The 15,679-nt window shown below is 37.7% G+C and overlaps 1 protein-coding gene across 2 annotated transcripts; it reads left to right on the forward strand.

The window, feature by feature from the left end:
* Positions 1–2,657: 2,657 nt before the first annotated feature.
* Positions 2,658–9,554, forward strand: LOC137024960 (oocyte zinc finger protein XlCOF6-like). Of its 2 annotated transcripts, XM_067392934.1 has the most exons (3): positions 2,658–2,713; positions 5,017–5,139; positions 8,037–9,554. In XM_067392934.1, exons 2-3 carry the CDS (start codon positions 5,055–5,057, stop codon positions 9,392–9,394), a joined length of 1,443 nt encoding a protein of 480 aa, XP_067249035.1. In that variant the 5' UTR covers positions 2,658–2,713; positions 5,017–5,054; the 3' UTR covers positions 9,395–9,554. The 2 variants fall into 2 exon arrangements, with proteins under 2 accessions (XP_067249035.1, XP_067249036.1); XM_067392935.1 differs by lacking the exon at positions 2,658–2,713 and having other exon boundaries at positions 4,892–5,139.
* Positions 9,555–15,679: the final 6,125 nt, after the last annotated feature.

The raw sequence follows: 15,679 nt of genomic DNA on the forward strand, positions 1-15,679 counted from the left end.
ACAAATCCCTTTATAAATCCCAGTCAGTGGAAGATTGTGCGTACGTGCATCTCCACCCTGTCTCCTCCCTGAAATCACCATATATGGACCTTATGACACCTAGTTTTACTGGGCATAACCTCATCTGCATATCATTTCCATGCATGTTCTCATCCATGTGACACCATGGTTAACACCGTCAAAGGTACAAGACATTGGAAAATATTAGATATGGACTAAAAATGGCTTTTGTGCAATACACTAAAGTAATAAAAATCATCCAATATCCTCTTTATGTTTTAGAATAAATATATAAAATTATCCGAAAATTTCAGAGAAAAAAAAAATACAACTATATGAACGTACTTCCGCTTTCCGTATTCTTCAACAAGCTTACGCTGTATGTCCTACACGTTCCCTATTGTACTTACAGAAAAAAACTAAACTGGCGCCACGTTCGTTCCGTAAGTTGAATAACATGGGGGTGAGTAAATCAGGAAAATTTTATTTGAAAGACTAATCCTTTAAGTTTTGAAAAGATTTGCTACTGTTACAGTTTGGGAAAGTGAACAGACTTTTGAAACTGAATGGCCTCAAGCTCCATGTTGGTTCCCTGGGGGATCATTAGCTCTGAAGACAGATCAGATCTTTCATATCTCCATCTGTCATTGCACCAAATTTATCTCTTGTAAAGTATCCCTGATTAGGGATAGTTTGGTAGCAAATTGCTTTAAGCAAGGAGTATAAAAAGCACAGGGAATGAGACAGAGAATATGCGCTTGAAAACCTTTACCGTGTCCCTTCATATTAGCTCCATTGTCATATCCATGCCCATGACAGTCGCTAATAAGGAGGCCCAAACTTTTGTAGGATGCAAGAACAGATTCTGATAGTCCTTGCCCTGTCTGATCTGTAGATCTGTAAAATGTTCCCTAATGCCTTCTTCCTGTGATGTTATATTTAAAAATCAAGAGTTCAAGAGAATTTTTTCTTGGATATCATAGATAATTGGGGTTTTTTTAACATCATTTTTAAAGCATTGAATGTGGCAATTTCGCAATCATTTCAATTAAACCCAAAAAAGTTCCTATTATTGGTATAAACTTTTGCATTCATACCACAAAATGCTCAATTGCTCTTTGCCAAGTACTGCACAGAAGCTAGAAGTCAGCACGGCCTGCCAGTGTACCCTCTCTCTATTAGTCTCACATTGTTTGTGTGTTTTTGCACATGATTAATGCAGGGAAAGATGTGTTGTTACTTAATGTTCTGTTATTTTAGTTTTTCATGTTTTGTAGGGTTACCATTGTGGTGAAGAGTAGTGCCAGTGATTAGGTCAAAAATGGGCTGTAAAACATCAAGATGGTGAACATCAAGAACATTAGATTTACTGATTTGCAGCATCAACTCTGCGTTTAGCATAGAATGGCATCTTCTATAAAAATGAAGATCATTCTGATTCTGTCATCCAAAGGCACAACAAACATTTTGCTCTTGTTCTGTGGATTTTGCACATTTTCCTCCACTTGTTACCACCAATTTTCTGCCACCACTATTAGCAAGCAGGTGCAACAGACATAACTGTGATATCTGCTCTGAATTGGTCTATTGGTTGTCGATCTTCATTTGCATAAAGTTGAAAAGATTTCAACTTTGTCACGTAGCTGGACATGCCCCATCCATCAACTTGGGTTGTTTTTAACCCAGCATTTTTTAGTGTGTACTTGTGACTTTGATAAATTTGACAATTGAATTTGACCAAATGATGATATGACCAATTAATGCAGAAAACCAACTAGCTAATTCTAAAGGATTCACACACTTGACAGACTTGTCACTGTTTACTCTATCCCCCAATGCTCAAAGAAAACGTCCTGCATTTTTACATTATTTTTTTATTTGGCTTTTTTTTGTAATATATATGGCTTGTTTGTTTCCATTGGAGATGATTGGCAGCTGGGTCAAGTGATCATTGTTCATAGTTGAATGAAGGTATGTTTTAATAAGTTTCAGTTTGAAAGAGGCAACTGTTAATGGCATAATTAGAAACACTCTTAAGGCTACAGTCACATTTGGAAAGATCTGCAAAATAAAGCTCAGCTTGTCAATGGCTTTTTTGTGCCCTTCAGAATTCAGCTTGCAGGGTAGATTTCCTAAATGATGTCTCTTTAAATGTCACTTGTTGTAAGTGCTTGCCTTGTTACAGATTCATCCAGTTCGTCTTTTGTCATGGTTTCCATGAGGGGAAAAAATGCTGAAATTTTTGAGTGAAGTATTGAGGATTTGAAGCAATGACTTGGCAAACCAAATGACTTCTCTCATTGATTTGTGGCATTTCTGGGAGGTGTTTGAGCTTTTTAGGTCTAAGAATGTAGCTGTTATTAAGCTGAATTAAGCTGATCAAAAACCATCTCAGAACAACAATGGGGGATGAGAGACTGAGCCGAGGAGTTTTGAAGACACACACACACACACACACGCACGCGCACACACACACACACACTATATATATATATATATTTATTTTGTGTGTGTGTGTATATATATATATATATATATATATATACACACACAAAATATATATATATATATATATGGCCACATATTAATTTTCTTTGCACTTTTGTGATATTAAGACATTAGCGTATGAACAGGACCTTTATTTTGTTTAGGTGATATGACGTCATACGAGCGCGCCGCTCTGCTGCATCTGTTGTGATTCGGCTGAGGAAAGGTTTGTGTTTTATAGCATTTAATGTGTTTAAATCAATGCAATTTTAAGTCGATTACATATTTTTCACACGCGACGTAAAGTAATTTAAAGTTATGTGTTATTTAATGTAGCAACATACGGCTTTATCTAAGGTTTTTAGTGAGTAAAACGCGTCCAAACATAAGTAACAGAAAAAGCGCGTCTAGTTTCGCTCCCTGTATCGTGAATCAGTTTGTCAATTTAAACATGAGTAGCAACGGAGAGCTTTTCGAAACGCCGCGAGAATCGAATCAATTACTATGTAATGATTCAGTGAATCGAAGCGCTCGAATCACCGCACGCTGACGATCAAAACAGTGTGTAATGATAACTTTTACAAGCCACTGTGTTTTCATGAAAGTGTAACCTGTTAAATATTAGCTACAAATATTAATGTAAAAGATAAATGACTAAACATGAAGTTTTAATATAATCTAAGTTATTTTATTAATTTCCACATTCCAGTGCTAATTTTGTGTCGTTTTGGCTGATCAGAGCATTTAAAGTCGCCACAATATAAATATAATCCCTCTTCAGATATTAAAGAAATAATAAGTTCGCATTTAGGTTATAAATATAATATAACATGGAATAAGTTAAATTGAATAATTAAGTGCACTCTACTCCTACTCGCTGAGGTGGAGCAGTGATGAAATATAGTTTGTTTTTTTAAATACTTCCCAGCATTTCAGTAATAAAAGTGTACATCTTTAAATCGCACGAAAATTACAGTGAAGATCAACAGTTACCGTAACGTGCTCAGCAGAGGTCAAAAAGGATTTAAACAGTTAAGGCCTTTGCACACTGAGTCCGAAATTTTCGCATGCGTTTTTTCGTATTCGCAATCCTAAAAATTCGTCACGCACCGAGACCTTGCACACTGAGTCCGATGCGTATTAATGAATGCGTTGCGAAAAAAATCGCAAAACAAATCGCAAAACAATACAAAATGAAGTCTTCAAGCAGTGAGCACGATTAGTTGTCTCCTCTAGAAAAAGAAAGAGAAAATATTGAGTCTATTCAATCCCGAGATTGCATAGAGAGAAAGAAGAATTCACCTCATCAAGGAGCTGCGGGATTATCCGAGCGTTTCAAAGTTTACTTCAGGATGTCAGTGGCTCTGTTTGATGCTTTACTACTGGCACAATCTGTCTTTATATTCGGTCTCTTTGTGTTCCTCACGTTGTTTGTCATTCAGTGCTGCTGCTTTGTGCTGTAGGCAACGTGGATCAACTTGTCAGATGGCATTCTGGATTTTTGCGTTCGCGTACGGTGGCTCTGAATTGTCAAAACGTCTCTCAAAATGCGTGCCACGGATGCGAAAAACGCAGAAAATCGAACCTGATCCGAATATTTTTTTGACGGACGAAAGTTTCGGAGGCAGTGTGCAAACGCGATTGACATAACGTGAGGTCGAATTTATTTTTTAACGTGCGAAAGTTTCGCATGCGAATTTCGGACTCAGTGTGCAATGACCTTTAATTTTGAATTGGTCTCAGTGAAACTCAAATGTGTGGATTCAGAGGTCAATTAAATGACCACAGTACTACTTTGGAGTTTGTCAGTAAACAGTAGGTAATTTGGCTAGGTATTTTTATGCAGGTGGTCGGAGTAAATGTTGAAAATATCTTACATCCCCATGAGAAACCATTACCTACCATCTGAATTAGGGATTCACATTTCTTTCAGGGATGCCAACTCTCACACCACAAGCCCATTTTCTTACACAGTGTAAAAAAAAATGTTTGAACACTGACATCACACCAACAGACAAGACCCAGCAGCTTACTTTTGACATGAAACAAAGTTTAGCTTTCAAATTCTTATTAATTGTGCTTTAAAAAAATTGTCAACTTGACTTGTGCTAGCAATTTGCAAGATTTTTTACAGTGTGACATCATGTGAAAATTAAATAGGCAAGGTAAATTTAATCTCTAAAGTACATTTCATACACAGTGGTAATTCAAAGTGCTCTACATAGAAAAGGAATTAGAATAATCATAAAATAATAATAACAGATGCATGTTAAATGAAGATGATCATGGATAACAAATAAAAATAAAAGAATAAAAATGATTATTTCTCCAATTTGGGGCGGAATAGGTTTTCGATAGGATGGGAAGAACAACATCCATTTCAAGTCAGCTTTGTAGCCATTAACTCACTCCGTCTGACTCCCTTACTACTGCACTGACTTTGACCTAGCAAGCTGATTGAGATATAGTTTGGATTTAACTTTCTTAGTTAATTATTCAACATTTCTTTTATTATCTTAATCATGACAGAGTGAAGCAACTGAGATCCATGTGACACTACAATAAAGATGGCGTGTATTAAAGAGGAGTGTGAAGAAATAAAAATTGAAGAAGTTTTCAGTGTGAAGCAAGAAGATATTGAGGAACAAACAGGTTGGTTTCATTCTCAAAGCTGAACTTGTTAAATTATGAAAAATAATACCGAAGTAGTATTTTGTGTAACATTAAACCCAATATCTACTTCTGAATTGAATACATTGACAACCATGCAACAGTATCTAACAAAACTTTTTTTTTTTTTTTGCAAAAAGCGAACCATGAAATTTTATTTAACCATTAACTAATATCTGTGTAACACAAAACTACCCATCCATGGAAAAAATATCTCCCTAAAATGAATAACTTGGAGGGTTGTGCCGTTTGATTGGGTTAAGAGAAAATATAAAACTGTTTATCATTGTCATAACAGTGGACACTAATGATAATGTCTCTCATTGGAAACATTCAAGGAGAAAGAGAATGGGCCTAACACAGAGCCCTGTGGCACTCCATACTTATGTTTGATGTAGGGCTGCACGATATATTGCATGCAATTGTCACGCACATTTCGTCAGTAAAGCCGGTTCCCTGATTACCGCTAAATCGCCATCACCTGCTTTCAAATGGAGCGGCATTTAATAGACAGAGCCGTAGTTCACTGACAAGCCACGCAATATCGCGTTCATTATCGAAGGTGATACATCTGCGATATGAGCGCGATATTGCGTGGCTTGTCAGTGAACTACGGCTCTGTCTATTAAATGCCGCTCCATTTGAAAGCAGGTGATGGCGATTTAGCGGTAATCATGGATGTCATGTCTCTATTGAAAAGGACACATATTAAAATTGGTTGTTTTTGGATAATCTTGTATATTTTCGTGTTTCATTGGTTTCTGAATATATTGGATTTATTTATTATTTGTTTTTTTGCTTACTGAATGTTACTCGTGTGTAGTTTAGTTAATTGTCTTGTGAACTAAACTAAACTTATCCTGTGTTTATGTACTCTTAAAGGTGCAATATGTAATAATTTTGCAGTAAAATATCAAAAAACCACTAGGGCCAGTGTTATATATTTTGTTTACTTGAGTACTTACAATATCCCAAATGTTTGCAACTATTTGCAAATTGTGAGAAAATTGCAATTTTAACCAAGGCTCCGGGACGTGTGAGGAGTCTCCTGTCAATGGCGTAATTAAAAAAATCTATGGGGTATTTTGAGCTGAAACTTAACAGACACATTCAGGGGACACCTTAGACTTATATTACATCTTTTGAAAAGACATTCTACGGCATCGTTAATAGACAAGGGAACAACTGTTTTGATATATTTATAGACAGAAAACGAATTGTTATATGGCTCAACACATTTAGTCTTATTGTTTAAATCTAATTTTCTCGATTTTTTTCGAGTACCATGCTTTACCATGCTGCAGAGAAAAACACTATTTTGTGAAGTAGCTAACATGGCATAATCAGGATTTTGATTAAAATTAAAATTAATTGCATGCCATTTATTAACACAAGCCATCCAGCATTTAATATGATATTCTCAAATCGATCTTACTAACAATGTCTCACAGCAGCTGCCGAGCGAACGCACAGAGTAACGTTATAACATCATTTTCAACACACTCAAATGTATCTAATATGATAAACAGAGCTGTGTTACCTCATACTCATGACCGGAAAAGCGGAAGCAGCGCCGGCGACTGTGGTATATTAAAAGTTCTGCTGCTCGTGAGGCGTGTGTTGCGCAGTTGTCCAGCGGCCTCGTTCAGCTCCCACAAAACTCAATCCTACTCTGCTTCATACTACAGTAACGTTAATAATCGCATCCATGAACATGATTTCTTCCCGATTCCTATCCCGATTGTTTTCCACCGGCCGTTGAGGTGAAGACCACATGTCCCAAGATTCCGCTCTCAAACTTGCCGTCATCAAGCTACGCCTTTGTTTTGAATATGCCTGTAGCGACCTCTAGTGGACAAAATTCGTACATAATGCACCTTTAATTTTCTAATTTATATGTTGGTTGTTGTCTTTATTTGGTTATACTGACCTGTCACGTTTGTGCTTCTCCTTAGATCCTCCTTTTGCTTTTAGTTAAAATAGAGATTGCTGCACATATGGCCCTTTTCCACTGCATGGTACTACTCAGCTCGGCTCGCTTTACTTTCCACTGCAGTTTGTACTGCTTCAAAGTGGGTGGGATTATAGACTGATCATATAGTTGCGCCATCTCTACTGCCATGAATCCGCTTCTCTTCTACTGACAACGATACAGCCATTTCTTTTGTCAAGTTGTGTGCGACATTAATTTAAAGCAAGTCGTTTTTGAGGTTTCAAAGTCGTTTTGTGAACAAATTTTGCTGCGATGGCTGTAACGGAGTATTTAAATCTAATAGGTCTGGCGTCTCGTGTTTCACATCCAATGGCGCTGGTTGTGACTATTCTCTCTGACCAATCACTGTTCTTCAGTGTTTACACTTCACATTGAGTATCGGTACAGCATGCTTGGCACCTCAACCAAGGTGGTACAATTTAGGCGAGCCGTACTATGTAGTGAAAAATCGCAAAAAGTGAGCTGTACTGAGCCATGCTGAAATGTACCATGGATTGGAAAAGCACCAATAGATTTTCATCTCTACCCTGCAAAAAGTTGCGAGAACTTGAACCAAGCTAATGCTTGTCCAAAAACTGCAATATGATTCTCAAGCTATCATAAATCTTAAGCTAAGCCAATGTTGTGGTCTGTTGTCAAAAGATCTAATAGCACTAGAAGAGAGAGCCAAAAGATTAGATTAAAGCCAAAAGCAGGTAATTTATAACTCTTATATGCAGTTTAAATTTCTACGTAACTGAACAATTTTTTTTTTTTTTGACAATGGGAGATTTGAGATTAGTCTATACCCAACAAGTTCTTCTATTCAAACTGTGTTCTTTTTTAAATGTTGTGATGTTTCTTGCTTTGTGCTTAAACTTGGGTTATTTGTCTTTTATCATCTTAGACCTGAAGGCGCTGAAAGAAGAGAGTCAAGAACCGAATAAAAAGGAAGATAAAAATCAATATGAGAAACATAAGGATTTCCTAACTGGAGAAAAGTCTTGTAGTCGCTCACAGACTAAAAAGACTTTGTCTAAAAAAAGAGCTAAAAAGAAAAGGACTAAAAGTAATTTCACCTGCCAACAATGTGGAAAAAGTTTCATTCAAAATGAAAGCCTTAAAAACCACATTAGAGTTCACACAGGAGAGAGGCCTTTCACCTGCCAACAGTGTGGAAAAAGTTTCACTCAAAAAGGAAACCTGAAATCCCACATGAAAACTCACACTAGAGAGAAACCTTTCACCTGCCAACAGTGTGGAAAAAGCTACACTCAAAAAGGAAGCCTTAAACTCCACATGAGAATTCACACTGGAGAGTACCCTTTCACCTGCCAACAGTGTGGGAAAAGTTTCACTCAAAAAGGAGGCCTTAAATGGCACATGAAAAGTCACAGTGTAGAGAAGCCTTTCACCTGCCCTGAGTGTGGAAAGGGTTTTAAATATAAAACAACCCTTAGAGGCCACATGCGAATTCACACTGGAGAGAAGCCTTTCACCTGCAAACTGTGTGGTAAGAGTTTTACATATAGATCAACCCATAATGCCCACATGAGAGTTCACACTGGAGAGAAGCCGTATGTATGCAGTGAGTGTGGAAACAGTTTCAGATTTAAAGTAATTCTTGCTGACCACATGAAGATTCATTCAAGAGAGAAATGTCACCAGTGTGGAATGAGTTTTACAGACAGAGATCACCTTAAGAGACATGTAAAAATTCACATTGGCGAGAGGCCTTTCATGTGCGATCACTGTGGAAAGAGTTTCACACTTAAATCAAATCTTAAAATTCACATGAGAGTTCACACAGGAGAGAAGCCTTTCACCTGCCCTCATTGTGGAAAAAGTTTTACGATGAAAGGAAATCTTCAGACTCACATGAGAGTTCACACTAGAGAGAAGCCTTACAAGTGTCAGAAGAGTTTCACATATCAAAGTGCCCTGAAAAGTCATTTACAAACTCATAATGGAAAGAAATTACAATGTTCTGAGTATGACGAGAGGTTTACGAAGAGGAGCAATTTAAGAAGTCACCTGCACATTCACTCTGGAGGAAGGCAGTTTAATTGTGATAAGTGTAATAAAACATTTCCTTTGCCATCACACTTAAAGATACACATGAAAAGTCATGCAGATGTGAGACCCTATTATTGTTCTTTTTGTGGAAAGCGTTTTAAATGGCTCAGCCATTTAAAATGGCACCAGAAAATATGTATCTCTGTGAAATCAAAGCTACGTTCATGTCCTGTAATTTCCATTGTATAGAGTTGTCACTCATATATTTGATTCAGTTTGAAATCAGTGTATTGCATCTGAATAGCATTCTGATAGTATGTCTTTTTGATATTTTGTTTGTAATGCATCTTAGCATAAGGTATTCTTTTTTTCTCTCTTTTTTTTTAAACCATTGCCAATTAAAACCCATATACAGATCCTTAACTTTGTGAAGTCTTTTTGTGTATGATTCATAAAGCTTTACACAACTGGATTTCTGGATTATCTTCCATTCATTTCTTTAAATCCTATCAAGATCTGTCAGTTTGGATCTGGACTGTCAGTGAGCAGCCAGTTTTGGGTTTATACACAGATGTTCAATTGGTTTCAAGTCTGGGCTCTGGCTGGGTCATTCAAGGATATTCACAAAGTCAGTTCTAAAGGCCCAAACATACTTACGGCAAAGTTATGCGACCAACGTTATACTGTTAGCAAACATTTCAACACTGCTGTGAGCATTTGGAGGCAATCCGGATGCTTGATCTGCAAAATAATGGTCCCTAAAAGACCCGTTGTAACTAGGGGTGTAAAGGTACATGCATTCGTCCCGAACAATCACGGTACGTCACGAATACAGGCGATCCACACTCCAATCCACAAGCTCGCTAGTAAAGCTTTTTAGCCTAACCTACTTTAACCAGCAAAAATCACCAATAATGCAACAAGCTCTGTGTTTTGTTACTTTCGATAACAAAGTGCCATCTTTCAAATTCTGCCCATTTTATCACGAAATTAAAACCATAAATGCCGTTTTAATGCTTTTTGATATGGCATGACAGATCATTGTATAGGCACCTCAGTTCAACCGGGAGCGCGAGTGAACGTGATCATCCCTTTCTCTTCACTACTGCAGAATGAACATGAAGGTATGTTGAAAGATACAGTACAACTTACTAAAACGTATCATATCTTGTGTAATTGCTTAGCGATTAAATTGCAGAAAGAGTTTCTAAACAATGTCACGTAGTATTACATTTACCTTCAGAAAAGCCATTCAGTGTCAACAGCTTGTTCGCTAGAGAAATTAACTGTTTAGCTAAATTTATACACTATATTAGCCTATATATTAATCATATTTTATTAACCTGTTAGTTAAAGGTCCCGTTCTTCGTGATCCCATGTTTCAAACTTTAGTTAGTGTGTAATGTTGTTGTTAGAGTATAAATAAAATCTGTAAAATTTTAAAGCTCAAAGTTCAATGCCAAGCGAGATATTTTATTTAACAGAAGTCGCCTACATCGAACGGCCAGTTTGGACTACATCCCTCTACTTCCTTCTTTAATGACGTCACTAAAACAGTCCTCCGCCCACAGGAATACACAAAGAAGGGGGTGTGGTCTTGTGCTCCCACAGAGAAGAGCAAGAGTTGCGTTTGTAGAGTGTGTTTGTCGCCATGTCGTCGAAACGCCGTTATTTTCATCCCGCAGTCCAATCACCTTTGTTTGGCCTTCCCAGGGACGCTGTACTTAGAGATCAATGGTTACAATTTATGTTTAACTCGGTTCCCGAAAATTATAATTGTGGTATCCTTACTGCAATAGTTAATGTTGGACTGCAGTGCACATAATGGCCACAAGAGGGGACTATGTTTATGTATATGACTGTTTTCCATATGAGGTACTCTTCTGAGTGAGTGCTAACGTTGTACATTTTCTGTCGCTGCTTGTGGAGATTAAAGAGTTCAGTCTCTCGGGAATTATTGTCTTTTGTGTTCATTCGACACAACACCACAAAAATCCACATGTAAAACTATGTTTACAATAACACTGAGCGCGTGCATCTCCACGTTATGCTAAGAGGCATGACCTTTCCGGGCAAGATGCGCTAAGCTGCTGTTGAATCACAACACAGGAACCGCTGGCACAATCAGAACTCGTTACGTATTTCTGAAGGAGGGACTTCATACAACAAGGAAGTCATCAGCCCGTTTTTATGACAGTGGAAACAGCGGTATACAGATAAGTAAATTATGTGAAAAATACTGTGTTTTTTTACACGCGAAACATGAACACATGTTATATTGCACACTATAAACACAATCAAAGCTTCAAAAAACCACGAAAAACGGGACCTTTAATGGCCTAAAAGGCCTAAATAAATCCATCATGAAAACAAGTTATGACAGCCAGTATGACTATGACTAGTTCAGAGCTAATGCTATGCAAATGACACTTCTTATCGATCTTTAGATGCATTTTAAGCTTTGCCCAATTTTAAGGCAATTTAAAACTCTGGTGGTTCTCAAAGGTTAACTGTTTTTAATTCTTGCCATTCTTTGCTCTTCTTTCTTTACTTTTCATTATTCTGTTTATATACTTTGCTTAAGTTTAATTGTATGTATCCGTAGTTTAATTTATTAAAAACACTATATCCACGCTCGATTGTCTGTTCGCAGATTGCACATTAAAGTCACTACATGATAATGCCTTTCACTGCCATGAAGCATTGGTATCAGAACAAATCCATTTCCATATGAAAGACAGACCCTTTCTTCCTCAGGTCTTTCTGTTCAATGATACTTCCTTTTCCACATCCTCATTCATCCCTTAGAAGTGCTATGTTTTTAAGTTTAGTGTTACATGGATTGTCAAAGAAACTCGAGTTGGTACACATCACATACACATTTTATTGGTTCTCTTTTTCTTCACAAAGGCAAAGCCATTTCCAATGAGGAAAGTCCTTTTTGGTGTGGACACAGTTGTCCGGTGGGGTGTTGATGTAGGCATTACAGCTATCCTCATGCAAAGTTGTGAAATGGGGAGTTTTGCATTCCTGACACTTTAGTTTTTGAAGATGGTTCTTGAAATGAAAAGCACAGATCTCATTTAAGGAAGTTCCAAAATTTCTAACGTCTTCTGCTAAGTGGGTAAGAGAGTGGGCATTGTATAAAGTGAAGATCTTAGTATTTCTTCAGCATAGGAAGTATATGCATTCCTTGTGTTGTCATTAGAGTTCAACAGTATGGATGTGACAATAGGTAGTGTCAGGAAGTGGTGGTAGAAGCTCTCAGGCGGCACCACATGAAGAGCAACAGGTCCAGTGTACAATTAAAACTGTCAGAATTCAGTTGCTTTCCATCTGTGTAGAACAGCAAGAGACCATGACTGTCTGGCAAATTCTCTTAGCAGTGAAAGAAGTTTGAATAAAATTTCACCGATTTGTCCTGAGGTGGTTTACACTGTCTTGGACCCTGTTTGAGGAAGGTTAGTAAGCATCTAACCACACCCAAGCAGACCAGATGCATGTAGTCTATGTCCACTTTGGTGAGAAGTGTAGGACTACTAGATAATACCTCTTCTGTTATTGAGTTATTAAGTAAACACAGCCCTGTGCTTCACGTATTGTCCTTTAATAGTGCATCGCTCGCAACTACTACCTCTCGTTGAAGCATCATAAATTAAAGCATCGACTTTCTCATTTAAGGTTTCATCTTTGAATGCAATTACATCTTTTTGGAGTCTAGTAAGCTTTTCATGAAATTCTGACATGAAATCACTCACAGAATTGGGTTTCATTTATTAAAATATGGCTACGATAAATGCCTATGGTATGCCATCTATCAAAAGGTATTGTTAGTCGATGTGACCTTTGTATAGGACACCTTTTAACCCTAAGATTATTCGGGTAAGGTTAGTCAAATCTAGCCTAAACCAAATGGTGTATAAACTCACCAGCTAGCAGGTTTAAGTCCTTCGGAATGACATAGAAGACTACTTGTGGTTGTTCTTTATCGAGTCTCAGTTTGTAGTTAAAAGTCAAATCTCACGGATGGCAAATGTAACAATAAAATATATAATATATATTTGTAATATAAAATATATAATATAATATATAATATATGTTACAATACAAAGCAGTTCATGCAAAATAAACCAAAATAAAACTTATATAGCCTATAAACCTATAAAGATCTATAACCTAGATTTATCCAGCAATATTGGAGATGCTGTTAAACTCTCACATGTAATTAGGGTTGCGCCATATAGCAGGTACAGCAAAAATACCGGTATATATTTTCTTTCAAATGGTACGGTTTCATGACTTTGCTAATTTCGCTACTTGATATGCTGCTGTTCCACAGTTCACTGCTAGGTGGCAGTGTTACCCAAACTTATGCAAAACCAGCAAATGGGACAACATAGAAGAACAAAATGGATAACGCATGCCTAAAAATAATTAATAGGCAGCGGCTATTTACACAAGTGAAAAATAGCAATTAGACGCTGTCATGCTGTCAAAACCCAGGGTTGTGTTGAAAACTGTAACTAGTATTTGCATTTTGTCAATACTAGTTACTGTTAGTCAAGCACAGCACACGTAGCAAGTTTTTTTTTGTTCATTTTTTATAATAGAGATTTTTATTTAAAAAAAAGATTGAAAGCGTGAATGGTCTCTCACCCCATTTATGTATGTAGCCTATGCGTGCGGGGTGGGGTTAGATTTACGAATAATAATAAAATAATTTCCAGCGATCATCGAATTTTATTTTTATTTGAAATGCCAATCCCTATTACAATTCAGAGACAGTAATATTGTAATGTAACTACTTTAAAATGACAGTTACTACTATTATATAATGTATTACATTTTTTAAGTAACTTGCCCAACTCTGCTCACAAGTAGGCATTTATATGCTTCCCTGAACTGCCTGGCATTGGGGTTGTCTTTGTGCCCACCTCTTATGGCAGCAAAGAAGAGCTCCAAGTGACTCAATTTGTAGGTCAGAAGATAACTGCATGCTGCACTGGCACTCTCAACAAGATCCTCGTAGATGTTGAGCGCACTTCTGCCATTAGCAATGAAGTCTTCTTTTTGTTGTGTGGAGTGGCACCATCTTGTTGTACTGCTGGACCTTCAACCCATGGAGCATAGATTCTACCTGCTTTAAAATGGTCTCAGCCCGGTCTTTAGTTGTTGGCTTGACTGGGGCTATGAAGCTTTTTCAGAGAGGATTTCAGCTGTTCAGTACATCAAAAGCTACAGTGTGCACAAACTGCACAGTTGCAGCACAACCCTTGAACTCCTCCAACTTCAAGCCTTGCTCACAGAACTCCATGGCATCTGCCACACTGCTTCTAAAGAGCTGTGCTGTCAGGTGAACTTTAATTTTTTGCTTTCTCCATTGTAAATGAGTCATCCTTAGCCTGTTTCCAAGTTGCAGACCTTCTTTCTCCTGTAGTCCATTGAGGGCTTCAAAGTACTTCCACTTAATCTTCCTTCCATCTTCTGTCTTAAATTCAAATGAAGATGCAAAGGCATTACGAAGAAGCTTAAGCATGTGGCATGCATCCAGGAACACATGTACTTTATGCATAGGGATGCAAGAAGCAGAACTTCATGTTGTTAATATTTAGCTCAACACCAAGTCCCCTTATCATGGTCAAGTTGGTTGTGAGACAACTTTAACACCAACCTCGTGAAGCCTGCTAAGGCTCTCCCTTATGACATTTGCCATCACTTTTCCATCCATACCCTTGATAAGGAAGTATGCAAAGGGAATTTTCCATGACTCATTGACAGCTACAACCATGAGGACCAAGGCCTGGGTGGCCAGTGTGTTCTCCAGTGCCTATGTTCACATAGCCATGGAACTGGTCCCCTGCAAATTCAGCCATCTTATGAATGTACATTTCATCCATCATTAGGGCACAGACAGTTTCTTTTCCCATCTCTTTGTTTGCCTGTACATAACTTTGTAGTGTTGTGAAAGATGCCACAGTAAATCCAGGATTGGCTGAGATGCTGCTGTACCAATTACGGATGGTGTGACTGTGTGGCAGAGCTTTATGACAATTGTCACGGACATAATCATATGCCTTTGGGGAGTAAAAGTGTAGTGTGATAAAAAAATGCTTCAGCTCCTCTGAGTACTTAGTTGACTTTTTCCCCTGCTGTATTTTCCGCAAGATGTGTTTTGGCACTTCATTAATTGACACATTGATTTGGTATAAACAGATTCTTGAGTTCTTTGGTGACACCCTTTAAGGTGCAGACATTTTCATTTAAACCGCTGGACTTTTAGCATTGCCTTCTAAACCTTTTGCTGTGGAATTTTGTAGAATTTGCTCTGTGGCCTGATTTTTTTCTGTTTCAAGTCCTTGGACTCTAGGTCAGTGGTCTCAAACTCAATTCCTGGAGGTCTACAGCTCTGCCCAGTTTTGCTCCAATCCTGCTCCAAGGACAAATCGGGTCCCACAGCGTTGCTGTCAGACTGGATGTCTTCAGTCTTTTCCACATGAAAAGAGGTCACATCTCTCGAGTTTGGCTTGACCAGTG

The sequence above is a fragment of the Chanodichthys erythropterus genome, chromosome 8, assembly GCF_024489055.1.
Source record: "Chanodichthys erythropterus isolate Z2021 chromosome 8, ASM2448905v1, whole genome shotgun sequence".
In the NCBI taxonomy this organism is placed as follows: Eukaryota; Metazoa; Chordata; class Actinopteri; order Cypriniformes; family Xenocyprididae; genus Chanodichthys; species Chanodichthys erythropterus.